A 24,333-nucleotide genomic window follows, 5' to 3' on the forward strand; every position below is an offset into this window, starting at 1 on the left:
AACAAGTTTTGAGGCACACACTCAAATTTTTAACCAGCAGCCTTTCATTCTCTTTCTCCATGAGGAATGGCAAGTAAGACAAGTTAAATAATATTAATAGATGCATTACATAACATGACAACTGAGCTGTCTCTCCGGGAAACACACATCGACTTCAACTATCTCCTAACAGCATGCATAAAGATCTTACCTGAAAAAAGAATGCTTTAAAGGTCTTTTAAAATCACAAACAAAACAAAGCTTTGTTAAAAAGTCACCTTTTTTTCTAGTAATGGCTGGACATCTCTGAGCTCTTGTCCTTGAGTAAGCAATTTGTTAATCTCTCTCTCAAAACCAGGGGTCATTAATGTTAATTTGGTAATTTATGCTTTGTATTATTTCAAGTACATTTTATAAGGCCACTGTGAGAGGATGTTAGCTGGTTTCCATGAGTTATTGCTTTAACAGGTGGTATCTGTGAGTTGCCCTATTTATCCTCTCTTCGGAAGCAAAACTCTCTTCAGTGTAGACTGAACCCAGTGAAAACAGTCTGGCAGGGTCCATTCTTTGTTATTTATTTCTTCACTTTAGATTTCTTCTACAGAAAAAGCATTGTCAACGTATGAAAATTTGAGGAAAATCAAATTTTCCCGTAATAAACATGATGTATTCTGTTCTTTATTTTACATTTAAAATTACAGTAGTGTGTACTGTTAATAACATTTCTTACAACAATGTTCTACTTTATGTAGTTTTCACTGTTTTCTGTTTAAAATCATCATAAAAACACTACTATGCAGAAGTAATACAAACTAATAATACGATCAATATATATACTATAGAAAAAACCTTCATTATTGTGAATCTAAACTCTCTATCCTTAGCTCCTTAATTTCCATTGAACAACTGGTTTCTATAACACAATATTCTATAAGTTGTGTCTTCTAAGAATACATCATGGCTGTATTATTTTTAAAACTTCTTAGTTATTTTGTATTCCTAAATTGGTTTTCCTAAATTAGCTAGCTGTTTTTGTAAAAAAAATAAACCCTTTTCCCACTATTGTTTCTAACAATGTGGCTATAAAGCAACTTTAACAGTACTGTTGTATGGTAATATTTATTTTTGAATTCATAATTATATTTGAATATCAACAGGATCTTTCAAAGGCATCTTTCAAGTTCATGCTGGTTATTCCCACTTCACTATTGTGAAATTGCAAGAGCTAATTAATTGGCTGGGTCAGGATTAATATAGCTTGTATTGTTTTAGAATGTAATATCCTAAAGCTTATAATGTTGAAAATACTTGGCAGATAACAATGTATTCAGATATACTTTATTCTTTTCTGTGTCTAACTGGCTATCCTTTCAAAATAAAAAAAATGAAATATGTAGAATGAGGAAAATATCTTTTTTTAAAAATATATCCTGTCTTTGTTTGATAAATTCATGATTTCAGAGTCAGAAAAAGACTAACAGTTCAGTGTTCTTTGAAGTGTTTTTTTCTTCCTTGAAATAAGCCAATGTAATGTCAGTGCAGTGGCATGTCAAAAACTAAATGTTTACTCAAGCCCTATACACTCAGTACTCCTCAGGGAAGCACATTTTTAGTGAAATCATCAATCATTGCATTATCTTCCTTATATTTTATATTAGCAATGCCCAAGGATAAAAGAGCATTCCTGGTGATGAAATTCCACTAGGTTTTTCTAATTTACTTTTCTTTTCTATTGAAAATGCAATTACAGAGCTGTGATTGTAGAAGCGGTGACAGTGGCGTGTCATTGGCTCGATTCTGACTCCAGTAAGTGACAGGAATTTTTTAAGGCATCCCTGGGGATTAACCCTCAAGAGGACCTGACATTTCAGGCATCTATGGTTGTTCCCTAACCAGATGAGACAGTGTCACAAGAGCATTTCCCAATCATTATACCTGACTGTCCCAAGGTTGTTCCAAAAAGCCATTTTTGTACTTTTCTTCAGCACAACCATTTTTACCTTCCTCTGCTATACCTTCTTGGAAATTATTATTTTACCACTGTGTCAAGAAATTACACACAGAAACAGATCATGAAAAACTGTCAAGTGGATTAAGAATTACCAAAAACCAACATTTCCATTATATCTCAAAATATTTGCTGCATCATACTATACAAGACTAATTTTTAAGTCTTCTTCCGACTCACAATTGAACATATTCACATTCCATTACTGAATAACTTAATGAAGATAAAATACAAACTTGAAAAAATACAGGTACACTGAAGATGCAAAACTCCCATTAACATAAGTCATATTTCTTAAAAATAAACTACACAGTTTGAAATACGGTTCTACATTAAAACAATATCACTGATATAAAACAAATAACCAACGCTTAGATTGAGATAATTCACTAGTGTTGCTAGGATTTTCACGTTGTGTGGCATTTCAATGCAGCTTTCATATTTCCTGATAAACATGAATCTATCCATCCATTATCACAAAGCTACTTGGTCTAATGAGTGTTGAGGCTGCAACAATCAATGACTACTTTAACTTAATTCATTAAGAAAACAGTGACAACCGACTTTTCCACTTCAATTTTTGTTTGTAAAATATTACACTGACTGTTTTCAGGTTTAAAACAACAAAATACATTTGAAATCACCTTCCAATGAATGAACTGACTGCCTTTCCCCCCCCCCGTGATCTTTCTTCAGTGAAACAAGTATGTTAAATAGGTAGAAAATCAGTTTATCAGCTTAGGAAACTAGACTGTTGGTGAGAAACATTTTTTAATTTTTTGTCAGACTGACCCCTCGTGTTCAGCAGTGTTAGTGTCTCATGATCTTTCGAAGCACAGAATTAATTTCAAATCTGACCAGTTCAAATGGCACAGATCACATGTATCCAATATTCTATTTGGAGAGCTCTTCTTGAAAGATTCCATTGTGATTTAATGTAACCCAAGCCAGACGGGGCCCGACAAAGTACCAGGTTTCAGTCCGGGTTTGTTTTCTAATAAGTGAAAATGAATTATTATTATTTTATGTTTTAAATTTATTTTTATTAGAAGAAATTCGGAACTCATTTTGTGTACGTGCTCACTAGCTCTCATTGTAAAACCGCTTCTGTGAGAATCAGCCTTCGTGTGTGCATGTGTCTACTTGCTCTGAGAGGAAAAGAGAGTGACCGATTTCGGGTTGGGGTCAGGTTTGAGTTTCAAATTTGGCAGTACCATTCGGGCTCGGTCGGGTCGGGTCTCAAGGTCTTGGGTACGGGCCAGGTTCGGGCTTCAATTTCATGCCCGTGCAGACCTCTAGTGGCAAGTGGCCTAGCAGAAATAACTTAATTGTGTTACATTTAAAATTGTTACTTTAAACAAACTTGTCTGCATAGTTTAGCAGTTGTAAATCCTCCAAAACCAAAATCAGAAATGTTTAGAGTTGAACAAGGCAACAAAGGGCAATGAGAAAGTAAAATGGAAATATAACTAAAGATGTGCTTTCAACCCTTAAAAACTGCGTGACAGATTTATCAGCACTATATCATAATAAATTAGTGCCTCATCTCAAGAAAGAAGTGGAATTTTATGAACATTATATATTTGCAGGTTTCTTTCATATGTTTTAATATGCAAAGTTGTGAGAGTCTGGAGAAAACCTATTAGCTACGCTGTATAAACTCTTTTATAAGGCAGAGTTTTATGTAATTCCTGGATTCTTAACATAGGATCCAAACAAGCAACAGCAAAAACCTGGGCCAAATGACCCTTTTGATCTGTAATTTTTTTTGCATTACTCTTACACAGAAAAGTGTTTCTACTTAATTCAGTTCATGTCACGTAGCTTTAAATATATACTGTGTATATATATATTTATGGAGGTGGTTTGGGATCTTTTAGGTGAGTCTGATGCTCTACAACTGTGGCACAAAGTCCACGACATTTTGAGGGGTAAACAAAACACCAGCAATAAGACTCACAGTTACGCTCCCATAATTTCATTGGTTTTCCAGGTGCCACAGGGCTGTTAAGTTTTCACTTTCAGTGTTAAGTTTTAAGTACGATGTACTTTGTTTTCTGGCTGACAGCACAGCTCCAATTTGTCCTGTTCCATCCTGCAGCCAGAAATTAAATCATCTTCATGGTAACCACATTTTGAAGAAGAGCTGTGTGCACTGCAGGTTTTGCCTCAGTCATATGAGTACTGTAGTACAGCGGCAAGTGTACTTTACTGCCGATGGACAAGTTAAAAAATAATTGGGAAGTCTAAAAACATGCATTAACAAAAAAGGTAATTGGAAACGAACCAAAGACAACTCTCTTAGGAGGTTTTGCTGCTTACATAGATAAAATGGACATTATTAAAAAATAATCAACATCTGTGATGAAAGATTAACATATTCTTCAGTACGGCCTTCAGTTGGCAGTACTCTTCTCTTGGTTCTTTGGATGAGAAATAATAATTTTGGAGTGGCCTTTAATCGATTTATATAACATCTCTGTAATTCATTAATGCATTTACACAAGAAACATCAAACATAAGTTTCTGGAGATTTTGCCTCACATTTCCCAAAACGAAGAGAGTAAAGCTACAGTGCTACAGTTCAAAGTTATAAAGGTCTTATAGATAAAATACATATAGTATCCTGAATGCATGGTACATTTGAGTGCACATCAATTCTGAGCCAATGGTAAACAATATTCCTATCTTTTCAAAAGCAGCAGTTACTTTAAAGTTTTTAATAACTACAATGCATAAATAAACTGAAAAAGGAAAGATAAATGAAAACCTGGCAGTGTGAATTGCAGCATGCTTTCTCCCATGTACAATAAATTGTCATTACATTACTGTAATACAATAAGAACATTATTTTTTAGTAATATTTTACAATAACGCAAATTACAGGGAACAAAATGTTAGGACTGTTTCACAAGATTGCTCTTCTGAATGAAGACATAAACTCTGCCATAGTTCATACTTTCATATAAGAATTACTAAATTAATGTTGATTTTTACGGAAAAGGCTACAAAATGTGTATACTATTATTATCATTTATTAATTCATTTGGTAAATCAAAGTCTCTAAGGTGTTGAGGTACACTCAAGAAAACACATTCAACAAAATTTGGTGTGTAGGACCCAGCAAAAAAAATCATTCTCATTGTCTGCACTAAAAAAGGGCAAATTCTAGTAATGTTTCATTCACATCACTGAAGACAGTTAAGATGCACTTTTTCTGAGCATTGGTCTTTGATGAATACCTAAAAAGTAAAGGTTTTTTACAACCTTTGCAAGTCTGGCTTCCTTCTTCTCAGTGGAGTCTTCTGTTGATCGATTTTGTGAAGTCAAGCATTGCCTTGAGTTAATTTTACAATTTTTTATATCAAGCACCTTTACCAAGACTTTTATTACACACACAATATTCTCAGAACTATACAGACTGCAGCAATGTTCTTTAGTGAGAAGCCCGTGAAAGAAGTAGCTGTGATATAACCTAAAATACATGGTATGTGTTGGGTTTCTTCCATCGTATTTGCAGCTTTATCACCTTCTTACAAATGTAAGAAACTAAGGGGATTAGGCCTAGCCAATAAATACTGGTATGGTAACCGTGAAGCATTCATGGGCAACCAGTATTATCTGTGGTCCAGCTGGAGGCTCTCTTCCCTCTGGTCCAGATTTATTAAGTCTTTACATGAGAGTATAGAAACTGGGGATAGACTCCAGAGACCTACAGTATGAACCTGAATACAATCAGTTAAATAATAAGATAATAAGTTTTAATAAGTTACAATTAGTGTTTAATAAAACAAATTGTTATACCCTCTATTCTGTTGCCCACTTTTGTACAGGAAATAAAAATACATCTTCATGAAAACAAAATCTCTGCATAACATCAGCTTACATTATGAAGAATGAACAGCAGACATGATATACTTGTACAAATGTCTGCTACAGACCTTTGCAGAGATATACATGCTGGAGAAACACTGAACAACAATGCCCTGAAAGCAGGCAGCACAATGCCAGGTGGAAATGGTACCTGCTGAAGATGTCACTGGAGATTTTCTCCAGGTACAGAAGGGCATCAGCAATCTGGTGAATGGCCTCCTCCCGTCGCAGGTCTGGCTGGATCAAGGGCACGGAGTACACCTGCCCTTCCAGGAAGTGCTTCTGGGTCATCCTGGAGGGTAAATGGCAGATGAAATATCAGTGAGACTCATAAGAAGACCAGCAGCTTGATGCTGGCAGTACATACATCAAAGTTTTACTGTACTGTATAGAAAAAAAATCTGAAAAGCACAGTCCAAAACAGTAGACTGTACTGCGGTACTTTCACACAAAAGAACATATAAAATCAATTGAAAATAAAACACATATTGAGGATTATACACTAAGCAGTATGAGCTCTCAAGGCAGCAACTTTTACAATTTTTTTAACAAAAGGTTTTCCCTCAAGTAACATTACAGCATCTTGTGATATAAGAATGCAATTATAGGCACATCAAGTTAATTAAAGTAATAAAGTGACCAAGGACACAGGCTGAGAATACTGTTCCCCATCTGCAGAGACACAGTGCAGAACTGAGTCATCAAATCTAAATGACACCAAATACTCTGTTTGTTGCTTTTGCACAATACCGACAGCTGATTCAATGCTCATCTAGAACTAGTCAAAGAAAGTGCGTCATACACTCTACTACATCATCATTTTTGAAGCCATAAAAAACAGAACTTTCTTTTAAATACTGATGGCTGTGACGTTGCTAGATACCTTCTGTTCCACGGATGAAGCATCACAAATAAGCAAAGACACTAATGTACCAGGGACAGAAGCAATTTCAGTGTCAACTAAGTGCTTACAAACCTTTGAAAGTAAAATATTACTGTGATTCCTGCTTAGTGAACTAACCCTTTAATGACTGAGCACAAGTATCAATATTATTCTTACATCACTGCAGTTTAAGGAGATAATTCAGTAAAATTAAATTTATATGGTGAACATTAAGTGGTTTATTAGTCTAATTTCCACATTGTCTAATTCACCTATTTCACAAACCATTTACTTCCATTTTCTACATGAGAAGAAACTACAAATTGGAAAAAAATATCTATGCAAATTACACCTTATAATTTTATAGTAGTTAATTTTACTGACTTGTTTATATAAGCTACCGTGGTGCTAGAAAGTTTGTGATGCATTTAGAATTTTCAAAATTTCTGCATAAATGTGACTTAAAATGTGATCAGCTCTTCATCTAAGTCATAAAAATAGATAAAGAGAACCCAATACAACAAATTAAACACAAAATGGTGTACTTTTTCATTCATTTATTGATCAAAATGATCCAACATTAAATATCTTTGTCAGAAAAAGTATGTGAACCTCTAGGACAGTGGTTCTCAAACTGTGGTACGCGTACCTGCAGTGGTACGCGGAGTGCCACCAGGTGGTATGCCATATGACCCTGGAACTGTGTTGTGTGGGCTGAAAAATCGGAACGGGTTTTCATATTTTCTATTTTAATACGTGTCAAATACGCAGCCTACGTACTACAGGACAGCGCGCGTTAATTCTTGAGTGGACACAGAGCTACAATGTAATTCTATACCACTCTATAGGAATGCGTGCTATGAAGTAAGTGACCAATTGTATTTAAAAATCAGCAAATAGGGAGGTAGAAGAACGTGCGTGACCTTGGAACACCGCCAATCCTTTAAGCATGGGAAAGCATGATAGATAACAGAAAAATATTTAAGGACTGTTCTGGGTTAGTTTGAGAAAAATACATCAAGTATCTGTTTCGCATCCTTGCGCATGAAATAAAAACTTCTGAGACGGACTTCTGACTGCCTTTAAAGGGGAAACGGGAAATATTTCTCCAACAGCGCCACATTCGTCACCAATTGATTGAAAATGAATACGTCGCAAAAATCAAGTATTATGTCCTGGCTGAAAGGAACAGACACCAAGAGTAATGATGCCAGCTCCGACAGATCACGCACACTTGTTGAGATTGAGGAGGATTATACATCGGCCACCGACACAAACTCTGCTGCTGAACCTGCTAGTGTTAGCAAGCGTTGGAAAATGGCTACAAGGCAGTACGATCCAAATTATCTAAATTTGGGATTTACTTACACCGGGACAGAGGAAGAGCCAAGACATGTCATGTGTTGTGAGATTCTCAACAATGAAAGCATGAAGCCAGCACATTTAAGGCGGCACTTTACCATGAAACATGCGCTCTTGAAGGATAAGCCTGTTGATTTTTTCAAAGGAAACTTAAAGATCTGAAGCAGCGCAAGTCCACCATAAGGAACAGTGCCACTCAAATTTCCAAAGCCCAAGAAGCATCTTACTACGCAAGCTTGCGGATTGCTTAAGCAGGTAAGCCCCACACTATTGGCGAAGAACTTTGTTTACCGTTGGCAAAAGAGCTGATACTTATTATGTGTGGAGAAAAAGCAGCTAAACAGCTCGTCCTGGTGGCCCTTTCGAATGACACAGTCACTTGTAGAATTATTGATATGGCAGATGATGTCAAAAGTACGCTGATAGAGCGCGTTAAGATGAGCAGATGCTTTTCACTGCAATTAGATGAGTCTGTAGATGTCGTCAATTTGGCAAATTTGCTTGTTTACGTTAGATATGAGTTTGAGGGCATGTCGCATGAGGACTTTCTGTTCTGCAAGCCGCTACCAACAAGAACTACAGGAGAGCACATATTTCAGCTTCTGAATGAATTTATTGCAGAGAATGGCATTGACTGGAAAAAATGCGTTGGAGTTTGTACAGACGGTGCTAGAGCGATGACGGGCAGACACAGCAGTGTTGTTGCACGAATTAGAGAGGTTGCTCCAAATATGAAGTGGACACACTGCAGCATCCACCGCGAGGCTTTGGCAGCCAAGAAAATGCCTGAGGATTTGAAATCCGTGTTAGACTCTGCTGTCAAAGTTGTGAATTTTATCAAGGCTCGACCAATGAATTCACGTCTGTTCGTTGTGCTTTGTAATGAAATGGGCAGCGAACATGTGCAGCTTTTGCTACATACTGAAGTGAGATGGTTATCAAGGGGCAGAGTGCTCACGAGGCTCTTTTGAGCTGCACTCTGAGGTACAGATGTTTTTGCATGACCAGCAATCTCCCTTGGCAAGTCTATTTGATGATCCAGTGTGGCTGGTAAAATTGGCCTACCTGTCTGATATATTCACACGTTTGAATCAGCTGAATATGCCCTCTCATTAAAGGCTGTGCAATTTTTGATGCCTTTTGCTACTACCTACCTTTGTGAGAAATGCTTCTCTGCTCTCACTGCAATCAAGACAAAGTACCGCAGCAAAATGGATGCTGAGCCAGATCTGCGTTTGAAGCTCACTGCCCTCGTCCCTGACATAGCAAGGCTTTGCTTGACTAAACAGGCTCACCCCTCTCACTGAAATGGTAAATGCTCAGTGTATTTTATTTATATGTGTGTACGAGTGTGTGTATGCACGCTCATGTTGGTCATTGAGATTTTCTGTGGTTCCTATGGGAAGATGACTTGTAGGTGGTACTTGGATGCTTTGGTTTGATAAGGGGTGGTACTTGGTCCAAAAAGTTTGAGAACCACTGCTCTAGGATTATCAGTTCAGTTAAAGGGATAATTAGAGTCAGGAGTCTCAATCAACGGGATGACAATCAGGTGTGAGTTTGGGTGGCCCTGCCCTATTTAAAAAAACATAAACCTGAGTCTTCACTACCAAATTCTGGTCTTCACCACACAGGTTTCTGAACGCATGCCATGCCTCGATCAAAGGAGATTTCTGAAGACCTCAGAAAAAGAGTTGTCGATGCTTATTAGGTTGGAAAAGGTTACAAAATGATTTCTAAAGACTTAGGGGTTTACCAATCCACTGTCAAATAGATAGTGAACAAATGGAGAAAATTCAGCACCACTGTTACTCTCCCCGGGAGTGGTTGTCCAACAAAAATCACTCCAAGAGCAAGGCGTATAATATTCTGGCAGATCACAGAGAACCTCAGGGTATACTCTGCAGGCCTCTCTTACACTGGCTAATGTCAGTGTTCATGAGTCCAACATCAGGCAAACACTGAACAAGAATAGTGTGCATGGGAGGATAGCAAGGAGAAAGCCACTGCTCTCCAAGAAAAACATTGATGCCCGTTTAAAATTTGCTAAAGACCACCTGGATGAGCCAGAAGATTACTAGAAGAATGTTCTGTGGAAATTGTCAAAAGTCAAAAATTGAACTTTTTGGCTTAAATGATAAGAGTTATGTTTGGCGAAAACCAAACACTGCATTTCAACATCAGAACCCCATCCCAGCCGTGAAACACGTTGGTGGCAGTGTCATGGTTTGGGGCTGTTTTGCTGCCACAGGAACAGGACAGCTTGCCATCATTGACAGAACTATGAATTCTGGATTGTACCAGCAAATTCTACAGGAGAATGTCAGGGTGTCCATCTGTGAACTGAAGCTCAACAGAAGGTGGGTCATGCAGCAAGACAAAGACCCTAAACACACAAGTCAGTCTACCAAAGAAGGTTGAAGCAGAAGAAATTTCGTGTTTTGGACTTTGACTCGGCCATTCCAAAACACGAAATTTCTTCTGCTTCAACCTTCTTTGGTTGCAGTTAATCCAATAGAATTGTTGTAGCAGGACCTGAAGTAGGGAGTTCATTCAAGAAAGCCCACCAACATCACTGAGTTGAAGCAGTTCTGTAAGGAGGAATGGGCCAAAATTCCTCCAAGCCGATGTGCGGGACTGATCAAGTTACTGGAAATGTTTGGTTGAAGTCATTGCTGCTCAAGGGGGTCACACCAGTTACTGAAAGCATAGTTTCACATACTTTTTCTGACAAAAACATTTAATGTTAGATCATTTTGATTAATAAATGAATGAAAAAGTATATCCTTTTGTGTGTTATTTGTTTTATTGGGTTCTCTTTATCGATTTTTATGACTTAAATGAAGATCTGATCACATTTTAGGTCACATTTATGCAGAAATTCAGAAAGTTCTAGGGTTCACAAACTTTCTAGCACCGTGTGACATGTACTTTCTGTACATGTCACAAATATACAAGATATGTATACTAAATTTACGAAATAAGAAGATCAATTTTAGAAAAAAATCCAATTCAAAAATGTTATTTCATTCTATAAATATAAACCTTCTGTAGTGCAAGACACAGATTGCATCTCTGTCTTTTGTAAAAAGAAATATCAAAAGAATTTCAAGATATGAACAGATCCACACATGCACACTCAAAGACTGCATCAAGACACAATCCCAGGTGACAAGTAAAAAACAGCCTAGTATAAAATCCAAATGAGCTACAGTGAAGCTATGGGATAACTCAGAGCTAACAACATCCACAACAAGCCATTGCCTTTGAAAAATTCTCTTCACACCACAGGAGCTGAAGATGAAATTTCTTTAGAACAAATACAATAAGACCTTCCAACACAGTTTAATAGAATTTGTCCCTGTTCCCTCTATAAGAAACACTTATAAACTACTGTATTTTAAAAAGGTTCAGTGTTTATTGAACAAATACATCTTGACAAACTGTAAAACTGTGCAGCTCCACACACTGAATTCCAATCTCTTGTCATCCTTAAAAAACAATGCTTCTCCAGATTAATTGCATCCGGACAGTGGAAAGATACAGGCAAGATATAAGAAAGATACTCTGAACTTTATGTCCCAAATTTCAGGTTATACAGTGCAATACAAATGCATTCTATATTCAGCTTAGTAGGCTGCAATTATAAAGTCAAAACAAAGCTATTGTAAGTATCAGACATTACATATACTTCCCCAACAACGTCAGGGAAATAAATGAGAAAATTTGTTTTATAAAGTAATGTACTGCTTTACATAATAACTATATGCTTACATAAACAATACATAGATCACTGTAACTGATGATGGTTTTAATAATATCTACCCACAACTCTGGTTAAAATAAAAAAGAATCCCTTCCACATGTAACTTGTAACTGCAAATGATTACTTTCTAAACATTCTGCAACACTGAGAAGAAACTAAATTAAAAAAAAATTTAACTGTTTTCAATCATAGTCTCTCTTTGCATTTCAACTCAAGAAATACCCACCTAAAGCAGTTGCCTTGAAAGAGTTAATCTGCAAGGTGCAAAGACTTCTTATTAATTCCAGTGAGCAGTGGATTGTAATTGCTATTGACATGAAAGCCAGAGCTGTGGGTTCACAACAACTAAACTATTAAAGCTTTCACACACCTCAATGCTATAAGTTTCAAATGAGACAGTTTTGTTTTTCATCAGGTACAGTGTTGTGTTCTTAACAGTGCTCTCTCTCCATTTTAGTTTTTTTACTATATCATTCCAAATGTTTTTTTTTCAAAACAGAGTGTACAGATCAATTATAGTGCTTACAAAGGAGGTCTTGTGACAATGGTGATATATGTCTATGATTAATCAATTACACTGAAACATGTATCCTTGTATCCTGAATCCTGGATACTTCACCTTCTAGCAAAAGGAAAACTGCTGAAGCTAGAGACTAGAATTATGTGCTGCACTGCCACCGCTGTAGATTATGATGATATTGTCCTTTAATCTCAGGGTTAAAAGAGGCAATCAAAAATGTCAAGATCAGATTCCTAATTTAAGAAATAAAAATAATCTATATTTATTATGTTATATTTTACAATGATTTCTTGTACAGATGTACTACTATGCTACATTATAAAAGATGTCTTAATAGCTTTCTACAGGTCTTTTCTGTTAAGTGACAATGACAGTATTTTGGCTTTTAATAGTAAAGGGAGATGTTCACAAAAATGATCCCAAATATGAAATAATTATGGGGATAAAATACAAAATATATAAAATATAAAAGGTTTATATAACAAGCTAATACCAAACAGTTATTGTGCTGGTACAAAATGTTTGGTATTAGCTTGTTAGTTTCAATGGGAAGTACAGTGGCAAGAAGGAACAATAGTTTTCATGGGAAAAACTTTAAATAAGGGTGTTACTGCTCTGCTCAACCATTACAAACACATATTAGACCAAAACAAGTAGGCTTAGAACCATTCAAAAACAACTAGAAATATCAGCTAATCCAAATACAAACTTATACTCAATACTAGAGTCAAACTGGTGCATCAGTGTTTACATGTAGTTGAATACATACAAACATGAAGACATGCATTTGAATGTTTAGCATAAATTCAAAAGGATGTACCTACGGTATGTGAAAACTGAAGAGCTTCGAAAGAACTCACAGGCTTAATTCTATGATGTGCACAAGGTCTGCTGTAGCCCAATTATTGGAAGAAGCAAGTGGCTCTATTGGAACATGTGTTTTAAGGCCAGTATGGATTATGACTGTGTCTTGTAATGACCCTCTGCTCACATATAGATCTAATGTCTTTGTGGTCTGAAATACCTTCTTCCTTCACTTGGCTAACCTTGCCAAATTTGGTCTCTACATGCAGCTTTTAACATCCCAATAGGCCTGCCTGGTAATAAACTGCAAGTAACACAAGACATGTGTGAGACATGTCCACCTAAAAGAAAAACAACACTGTACAAAACATCTATGTTATTAAAGGGCTTCTAAAAAAAGTAACAAAATAAAAGAATAGAGAATAGAGACTAGAAGTGCCAAACCTATTAATATAATAATATGTTATCGGTGTTTTGTTTCAGAATTGCATTTCATTTCAGTTATGACATGTTTTAAGATGAGTTTATATTTCAACTGAAACATTTTAGTTTTACTTTTAGCATATTAATTTCATACTTCTCAGTGACGGGCTGTGGAATGAGGTGGATGCTACTCGAAGGATTCTCAATTTGTGAATTATTTCAACTGCCATAAATCAATGATACTCCTGATAATTAAAAATAAAAACGTTCACTTCTTCCTTGTGAAATCATTCACTTAAGACAGGAAAACCAATTTTCTAATACAGAACTTTCATTCAGCATGGAAAGTGGTCTTATTACTAGCAAATAATTTCTTATATACACTGATGTGGACAGGTTAAATAGTTACAACAAATTTGATTCAAATATTTAAACTACAGTATTCTATTTGATGAATACTTGAAAATACGTGAACATGTCTTTGTATTTGCTCTGCATGTTTAGCAGTTGCTCTTTTTCCCCCATTGCCAATGACAGGTTGGCAACAAAAACTGTGGATACAAAATGACACTAACGAAAAGCAGAAATCCACATTTTTCAATTAGCATATTAACAGGCATCTGTTAATGCGTTAAATGAAATCTAAAGTGAGTTGAAGGTACCAAATACTCAGAAATCCCTTTAATATACCACTTCACAACCACACCCTTCTTCACAAGCTGCAGCTCACCTCTATGTACAGAAGTGAGCTTAGCTTTCCAAAAAACATAACAACACAGTCCATTTTCACTCCTTTATGTACTTTTGAGGGGCAAAATCGCGATTTTTCAAGTGAAACCTTGATACTTCAGAATACCGTGGTTCAGACTGAAGAAGTCCCTCGTGTCAAGGAAACACACCAACAAACAAGAAAGGGTCACTACCAGTCATTTTACTGAAACACATTATTATTGTTCCGTACCCAAACCAATCAAAAGAACTGAAGATAATTAAATTGAGTCTGAATACTGTGGTTTGGAAACAGGTTCAGCTGATCCATGGTAAATTCTAAATGCAGTAAAAATAAAAAGGCCACTGGAAAATTAAAATGTTTCATCAATCAAACTCAAATACAGAATGTAGTGAAGCAAGTGGCCATCAGCCAGAAGTAACAATGCTGATTTAATGGAATACAGTAGTGAGGCGTACAAAGACCCAATTACAAGCGTAATGCATGATGGACATGGATGAAGTCAAACAGGAGTTTTGTAATTAAATGTTTCTTAATGTTATTTTGGCTTTCATTTTTTTTCATGCTAATGGTTTCATTTCTATTTTTTTCAGTTTTTATTTAATTGACTAGTTGCTTTCAATGCTGGGCTGTTATAATTGTATTTTTTAACTACAAAAACACCACAATTTTTTGGTTTCTTGTAAATTCCCCACCTCTTTATAAAATATAACTGCATTTGAGAATGGTGCCAAAAAATATCTTTTGACTTGATTAATTGCTAAGCAAAAATACCAAAGTGCTTGATTATTAACTATTTTTTAATCACTTGTGTTAATTCCCTTTCAGTAGTAATATAAATATGTTTAATCATAGAGAAGAAAGGCAGCTTTCAATTATCTCACCAATAACCTGTTAAGTTTTAAAAGCAGGTTGAGCTCCATACTCCATAGCAAGTCCTGCTGTACAGTAGATGCTGTTGTACAGGCATTTCAAAAAAACATCTGAAAGCTTCATGATATAGTATTGTATATCAGGTGGGTAGCTGCATCAGCATGCGTAGGCTGCAAAGGAACAAGTAATAGGTTTATTCCATGCTGAAAAAAAGAAGAAAGAGAACACAACGTTTCGGCCGTGGAGCCTTCTTCAGGTGTGCACACCTGAAGAAGGCTCCACAGCCGAAACGTTGTGTTCTCTTTCTTCTTTTTTTCAGCATGGAATAAACCTATTACTTGTAGTATTGTATATGTTTTGAAAGAAGGCAACTGGCAGTTCTACAATACAATAAGTTGGGTGGATGGAGATAAACTCTTAAGCACTTTGCAGGTTAAGATAATTGAAGATAATGCAATTAAACATCACATTGACAGTTTATGAAAACCACAATCATTGTGGCAAATTTAAACATTACCAACACAAATTTAACTTTAACATCTATCAAGATTTTATCTCCCAGTAAGGTTTTCAATTTCTTTCTCCGAATGAGTCAAACAGCTATCTGTAAAACAATCAAATCTCTGTTTAAATTATTCACACCTGATGAAGTGTACAACAGATAATGTCACTTTGAAACATCCATCACTGGCTGTAGGAACCAAACCTATCAGCTACAGTACATATTTGGCAACGTACTAAATCAACCTGGTAGCTCCGAGACAAGAAAAGAACCCTGTTAATTACATCATGCACACAGGCTGCAGGGCAAAGACGGGAGATTACAATATACATCAGAAGAAATCTGAGCAATCCACAATGACGAATGAGTCATCATTTATAAATTAAAATATGGCAACTAGGCATAATGTAAGGTGCAGAAACAAAAATTACTGTCAGGTATGTACCAACATTTTTAAAAATATATATGAAAGGTATTAAAAAGATTCTTAAAACAAGTTAGTTTATAATTCCTGTTGCCACTTTTGGCATACAATCTCAATTAAAAATAAATACTTAGGGAATGTTTTGGGATTTTGCCAGCACAAATTCCACTGAATGTCATTATGTACATTGACACACTGCGGCTCTGTAAACACGTATTAGAGAGTTACTGCAAGATATCATGATTGACAGCCACAGAAAGGTGATGGTGAACGCTGGAAATGTCATTGTCTGCAGATCATCTTAATGTGTAACAATTAACCATTTCTCCTCAGTTATACCAGGGGCATCACATACAGTACCAGTGCACCTGCTTGAAACCAGGTTTTTCATGATTATCTGTGCTTTAAACTGTATAAACATGTCTATAAACACTTAATATTTGTCTTAAAGATTTTTTTAAAGTAATTATAGACTGTCTTTTTTCCTTGCTTGACTGAGCAAATTTTGCCATGTTCATTCAGGAATTACAAGCTTTTGCCCAAGCTCCCTTTATTTATTGTAGTCATGGACCCTCACCTGTTTACCAATAATTGGTGACAAAAGGTAAATGAGGTAACATGCTAGTTAACTGTGAAAAGACTCTTTTAAACTTCTTTTAGTGTTCTAACACTAAAATAACACCATGTTATACACATTTCTGACTTTTAACTAACCTGAGCTTCAGACTGAAATCCGCTTGCTTTGGGTGTTCATTTTATTGAAAATGAAAAATTAACATTCTCAGTGCAGACAAGTTTATACAGTTTAAAGCACAGATAATCGTGAAAAACCTGGTTTCAAGGAGGTGTACTCAAACGTTTGACTGGTATTGTATATGGCACACAGGCTGGGTCAGTGCTACAGGCCAGAATTCAGTTTGCATCTTCTCTAAGCCTGCATTGCCAAAACGAAAAGCAGACTCCCTCAGATATGCATCTCACATATCTCATGTATCTCACGTATCTCACAGACATGCATTATCTTTATCCAATCACAATGCAACTGTTTGACGTCACAGAACTAATTTGACAAGAGTGTGTTTTTCCACAAAAAGTACAAAACCTGTACATACACTACCTCCAAACATTAAAGCAAGCTCAGTGACTGTACCACTTTGGTCTCACTGAAAACATACCTAGTGTTTTAATGTGTTCTCAGAGGAGAGTGTTGAACATAATTATAGGTAGGTAGTTCTACATTCAACCCATCACAGAGGTTTCACTCAATAAACACTGATCTCCATACATCTGGGTGGACAGGAGCAATTGGAGTAAAGTACCTTGCTCACACAGCACAGCAGTAGTGTCTGCCATAGAGAGTTAAACCTACAACCCACCAGACATGTCCCCTGAGATTTTCCCAGTTTGCTGTGCTGCTCCCTGAACATAGTAATGAGTTTTGTAACTACGTTATTGAAGTAAAGAAATAATGCCATGCAATTCAAGAGAAGTGGAGAAGTTTATATTTCTTTGTGAAGTGAACTGAAAGCTACCACGCTTGACATGTACAAGATAGGCAAATACAGTATCTGCCAAAGAGCAACAGCGATAATTGTAGATGTTGCAGCTCTCCTTTTGCTGCTTTCAGAATGCTGATATCTAGCAAACAGTGTTTGGCATTTTCAATTGTTTATTTTTGTATCAGTTTCACTAATAGAATTTAAAGACGCTGATCATTAAATCCTAGGGCCTGCATTACTTGCATTTTCATTTTACTAATCAATATACATCGATCATCACCCCATCCCTCAGTTTACAAAAGGAATTCATTTCAGTCGAACACTGTTCTGTAATCTGAACTTTTGCAAAAGAAAAAATAAATTCCCCCTTCTGTTCATATAAAAACTTATGACTAATTTCTGAGGTTCTAAAAAACTCAACTAATGTTAACTTAATTACTTTACAAGTACTGAACTGTCAAAATAAAAACACTATTGCATATTTATGATAATTCTCCTATTCGAAAGTAGTCCAGTAGTTAACAAGAAAAACTGAAAATACACACAGAACCGCTACAGTATATTCAAGGCAATGAAATGTGAATCTCTCTGCTGCTCATTTCGTTTTGCAGCACCTCAAGATTTGGCAACATGTTTTGGCTACATGATAAGGAGAGTATTCAACAATAAAAAATCAGTGATTAGTGATGAAAAGGGAGTAGGATTATAAACAAAGCACCTTTGTTGTAGTGAAAATGGCTTTCTACAGTGAAAAGCAGGTATGAAAACAAATGTCCGAACAATATTTACCGTATTCAATAATCATAACTGATATTTTACATAAAGCTTGAAAACATCCTGTACTCAGGGGATAATCAGTGTGTTCAAAAACAAAAATAAGAATACCATTATTTGGAATAAAACACTACATATAAAACTATGCAAGATAGTGCCTAATATTTTGATAATAAGGTTATGTATGGTCTGCCTGAAATAAATTTAAATCAAAACTGCTGGGCTACAGCAAATGAGTTTGACATCCCTGTTAGTTGGACAGCATTGGTAGTATTAAACTGTAGATTTCCCTTATTCTAGTACACTGGAAGCCACTACAGCAAAACAAGACCATAACATCCATCTTCAACACTTTCTCAATCAATTCCAAAGAGCAAGACATAAAACAAATAACAGAATTGTAAATCAATGCAGAATATAGCTTGAGGTAATGTAAGCTATCCTCGTCAAATTCTCACTCGACAGCATTAACTTGCACAGCAAAGTTAAACATTGAATAGAGGTAACACTGTTCACAGAAGACGGAAAAAGATCACTTTTCATGCTGTTGTGGTTTTGTTCCCGGCTTTACATCATTATAAGACAGCCTGAGATACCACACACACTTCAGGCATATGTCAAGGTACAAGGTGGTCACACATACTTAAGCACTGGTGACCCACACATGTTTATATGACATGACATGTCATGTCATGGGCACATCTATACAAGTGTGGACTATGAACTCTTTTCTTATTATACTGACAAAAACAAGCAGTGTATTTGCAAAATTATTCTTCATGTGGTCATAATATGATTTCACTAATTGCAATGTGTTTTATCATCTCTCATTACTTTGTACAGTACGCCAGCTTTTTAATTCTTTGTTCAAAAGACTACCTCTCTTTCATAAACACCTGCATTTACATTTCTGAAAATTTTTATCATTGTTGTTGTGTCTAATTGCTTCTGCAATTTATGGATTTGTCAAAACATTACATTCAGTATGTCATTTAGGAAAAAGGAGAAAACTCCCATCAGGGTAGATGAAAAGTGCTGAGCAGGGATCTGCAGTTTCTGACTAAACTAAGCTATGCTCATCAATACGTCAATCGCTTCATGATTAACCTGAATACATTTCTGCCTTTTCTCCCTTGCAAGTATGCCACTGCATGTTAGATTACATTTACAGTCATTAATAGTCAATAATCCGTCTCAACATGGCTGGTATTGAAGAATTAACTGGCTGGAATTGTGGTGCTTGCAAAGTTAGTCAGACATATCCTAGACTTAGTGTGGTCATAAAAAACAGTGCTAACTGACATGACTGATCTATCAAGAACAGCCCCCAATTACCACATAGGGAAAAGAAAAACATCAAATTAACAATTTCAAGTAAAATCAGGAATGGAGCCCTCAGAAGTCAGATCTCCTTTGGAATGTATTGCTGCATTTAATACTTTATGAGCCTGAAGTAAACCAATTTCATTTTTTTAGAGCCCAACTAATCTCATGGTATTACTGTGATTTAAAACATAATTTGTACCCTCCACTGGGGACCATTAAAGGATTGTTTAAATTAATATAGGAACTATGCTGTGGGAATTCAGATGAACGCCACTTGCATGTTTTGCACTCCAGAAAACAAAATATCTAAAGCATCGTTTTTCTCTTTAGAATAAGTGTTTTTTTAGTATTATGTGACCTACCGTATTTAACAAAAAACATCAATTATTTTCCATCCTTGGCTGGTGTTACCATTGTGTATTTAGAAAAAAGCATTTACCATCTGCTTAGGGCCCTGATTATTTGAACTAATACTTAAATTACAGTTAATATTATTATATAAAAGGCATCATCTTTACGTTTGAGTATAACAAGTTTGAAAAGTTCAGGCTCCCAGACTTCACAAACTAACCTGTTTTATACTTCAAAATACACTGCAAATGTCATATTGTTTCATAATAAGTACAGAATTAATAAAACTACACAAACACAGCTCTTAAGCAAATTTTTACTATGAGTGAATGTAACACCCAGTCTCTTTCTACAGTAAAAAACTGCAGCTCTGACCTACATGAAACAAAGTCTTAGAAATAAAAGTGCTACCAGTGAAACTAAAAAACTATATGAAGTAAAAGGACAGGTAGGTTTTAACCTTTCTAAATTTAACAAGAGTTTGTTAAAAAAAAATGCACCTTACTTCATCATCTGCATATTTTCTGGCAAATAACTGACTCAAACTTCACTAGGACATCGGTATCATTTTATTTCCAATTATGATTTCAATTTTTTTGTATCCAATAAATCATGAATACAGTACTTTACTTCCTTAGAGTAGGATTATTAAATTCATATCCAATATTGGCTTATACTTTCTGATGATATGTTTACACTGCATTTTGACTGTGCAGTTAGTAAAAAGGTGTATACCCCGTTTTGAAACAGATGTTAAGGAATTTTCATGATTGTGCTTCATGGTTGTCTATCTCCATTGTTTATACTGAGCAGTACCATCAATAATTCCTAACATTTGCTAAAATAACATCATTTGCTAAAGTTGTATTTGAAACTCACGACGTCCTAGGATATACATTTGATGGTCTCTCACAGCAGACTCCATTTTAACACCCCAGGGATCCATAAATTGCAGGCTTTCCTTATGCATATATACAAAATATACATATATTGGGCAAAGTGGAGGAATCTCTAATACTCCATTTAGACTGCATACAAAAATTATACTGAAAAGACCTATAAATTGTGTCCTGCTAAAACTCTGATACTGTAACTAGGACTATGTGCTTTTTACAACACTTTTTTAATTATTGCAATATAGTGGTGAAGTACTAGAGGTCTGTGCCAGCACTAACATTCCAGCAATCTAAACAATAATTATCCCTTAACTAACTATTAAACTTATTAAAAATATCCACTTAATTATGAGGAGCAATTACAGCAGTGTACAGTAATTGACATACTGTATCTAACAAAAACTTCACAAAGAGAATATTTATTTAATAGTGTGACCTTAGGTACTGTATGTTATACACATACCTAAAAGTGTATAACACCTTTTACAGTTTATCTTTGCAATGTTGATCTAGAAGTGAAAGGCAACAGGGAAAACATTTAAACGGCTCAGACTGACAGCAGTAAGACATTGCCATTCATTAAAAAACAAAGGGGAAAAGAAAAGAAGGTCAGTTTTGCCAAAATGAAGTCATGATCTGACAGAAGCACTTGTCTCTGTTAATATCCAGACAACCCTAGGGTACACAAATTAAACAATAATGCATTGATGGCAAGATGCCTAATACAGAAAATACTGTATTAGTAATACGTTTCATGATTTTTCTTGGTTTGAATACCCAAATACTTGCAATATAAAGTAATTCATACAATTTGCATGCATCCAATTTACCACAAGTCATGCAAAGCCTTAACCAGGGTTAGTTAATGCTTTATGCTCTTTCTTCCTGCTTTACTTGTGCTATTTGTACTACATGTGTAAAAATAATACTTTTTTGAAGTTTCTCTGAATAGCTCTTAAAAATATTAGAAAGAAGAAAAGATCAACATCATTTTTATCTGCAGTTGAAGTAAAAGTCATTTGTTGTCTAATACTTCATGCCAGTGAATTGAATCCAATTAAAATACAAACAGCTGATAGAGGACATCCTTGGTGGGTGTCTCTGCTCAGTGTAAATCTTAGCCTGAACACAAGGTGTGGAACTATTGTACATCACGTCATAAAAGAATAAACAGAACCAAAATGTTCCAATAATTGTTCAAAAGGTAGCTCAATTCTTAACGATCAGATGTATTTTTTGTATCTAAAGGCAGTGCTGCCAACAGACTATTTGGTGAAAAGCCCGGCCTATGGCTTCTCATCGGAATGTATTAAGTCACATTTGCATGTTAGAAAGAGCTTTCAGAAAAAGCTTAATGTCCAAATATACCAGCAAAAGTGGTTTACAGCTTGAGGGAAATAAAAGCTGATTTTTCATCTCTATGCAAATGGAAATGTCAATTTCCACTGAAAAAACAAGAAACTTTCATATTAAAGGCCCAACTTGAACCTATACTGCCAGAAGTAGCTCTGGTGGAACACATCATGGCCAGATTTCTGCTTTTTCAAAGACTGGAGCACAACCATTTAAAAACCCCACCTGCTCAGCAGCCAGCTGGGATAATTGCAGTGGTTTAGAGACATAATGATGAGAAAATATGTCTTTAAAGACATGTTGACCTCTGCAGATTATTAGAGAGAATGGTATTATTGTCTAATTGCCTCAATACAAGCTATACACTTGTTTTAATTTGTGAGTGTGTAGTCTACTAGGTATTTCAGCTTGCTCATAATAAATCTGCATTGTCTTCTATAATAGATATTCAACTTGTCTTATATACTAGATATTTAACAGGTTTTTAAATTCATTTTTGCAGCTGTTAAATGTTTAGCCTTATTCTCTGTTTTTCAGCCACTGAACTGTGATGTCTAATTGAGAAATCTGTTCATTATAGATTTTCTATTCAAATTACAAGCAAAAAGCAATAGAAGAGTCCCTGGTGATGTATTTAGTGACTTCCCATAGAGAACAAGAGTTAATTTTAGAAGCATTATCTGTCTCCAGAAACTTCTTTAAAGTCTCTGTGATATATTTTAGGAAGATTTCATTCTGGTGTAGGAATCAGTAAAATGCAAGCATTTAGCATGACTAATTTCTTTGACTTTGTGAAATGCATAAAACAAATTTTGCCTTGTCAGATAATAAGAAAAATATAGCTGTGGAAATAATATATCACATCAAAAGGATATATGATCAAAAATATAAATCAAGCAAATCAAAAATATAATCAATACAAGAACATATTTTAAACTTAGATGAGAAAAAATACTGCACTACTGTTTTAATTTAATACACATACATACATTTAATTCTTGTGGAAAGGTTTGAAGGCTTTTTAAGACGGAGGAAAGCGACAAAAGTACAGCTGAAAAGTATGAGTCATCCCCTATGATAAGAGCATTTTCAGGAAATTCTACTACTTTATGTCTTGATTTAGAAACTGCAAATCAAAAACATCTGGCACATAGAATGATAATAAATGCAGTTTAACATGGTTAACGTTTACCATTACTAGACAGAACATTTCCACAGTTCCCCATAATACAACCATTGATAATATTTATTTTCCTGTTAATTACAATAAAAATCCCTTTCATGTTAGTCATTGCACAAGAATAAGCAATAACTTTGTTGAAACAGATGAACATCAGTAAATGGGTGGATGATGGGTGTTGAAATAAAGTAAATTAGGATCTTCTAACTAAGTAAGAACATGAAACATGTTGTCTCTATGTAAATCACTGGGTGCAACCAGTGCACATTCCAAGATACAACACTGCAAACTGCCACAGAATAGACAAAAGTACAGTTATTAAAGTAAATCTTAATCTCCTGGATGTGCATTACAAAGATAAAATCCACAATCCGTAAAAAGAAAAGGGTCCCACTGGTTCAGCTTCCTGGACCTCTGCAGGAGCTCTTGGCCAAAATCACATTATCCTGGGGAAGGGGTTGTAGAAGTTCTGGGTCATGGCCTTTCCATCTGTAATGCCCCGGCCACCTTTCAGCAGCTGATAGAGCAAGTACTACCAAAGGTGCTGCTGTCAGCCTACACTGTCAGCCTAAACAGTCTCATGGTACATGCATCAGACTTCAACAAAGCCCTCCAAACCTAGAACTGGTGTGCCAGTGCATCTGGGATGCAGGACTATAGCTCAATCCAAAGAAGTGCCACCCCCGGCAGAAGAAGAAACATTTCCTGGTACAGATGGGGAGTAACTGGGGGATCTCCACTGTCCTGAGAAGATCAGGGCAGTCCACCTCAGCACAGTGAAGGAGCTTCAAGGCTTCCTAGGAATTA

General features: G+C 35.7%; 1 protein-coding gene across 1 annotated transcript in view; it reads right to left on the reverse strand.

The window, feature by feature from the left end:
- Positions 1 to 24,333, reverse strand: part of washc1 (WASH complex subunit 1) — a 72,606-nt gene that overhangs the window by 34,336 nt on the left and 13,937 nt on the right. The window contains exon 2 of the mRNA XM_088924016.1: positions 6,012 to 6,152. Within this exon, the coding sequence (XP_088780142.1) occupies positions 6,012 to 6,152 (141 nt within the window). The remainder of the gene's footprint in view (positions 1 to 6,011; positions 6,153 to 24,333) is intronic.

This window comes from Atractosteus spatula, chromosome 8, assembly GCF_055471065.1.
Source record: "Atractosteus spatula isolate fAtrSpa1 chromosome 8, fAtrSpa1.hap1, whole genome shotgun sequence".
NCBI classification, from domain to species: Eukaryota; Metazoa; Chordata; class Actinopteri; order Semionotiformes; family Lepisosteidae; genus Atractosteus; species Atractosteus spatula.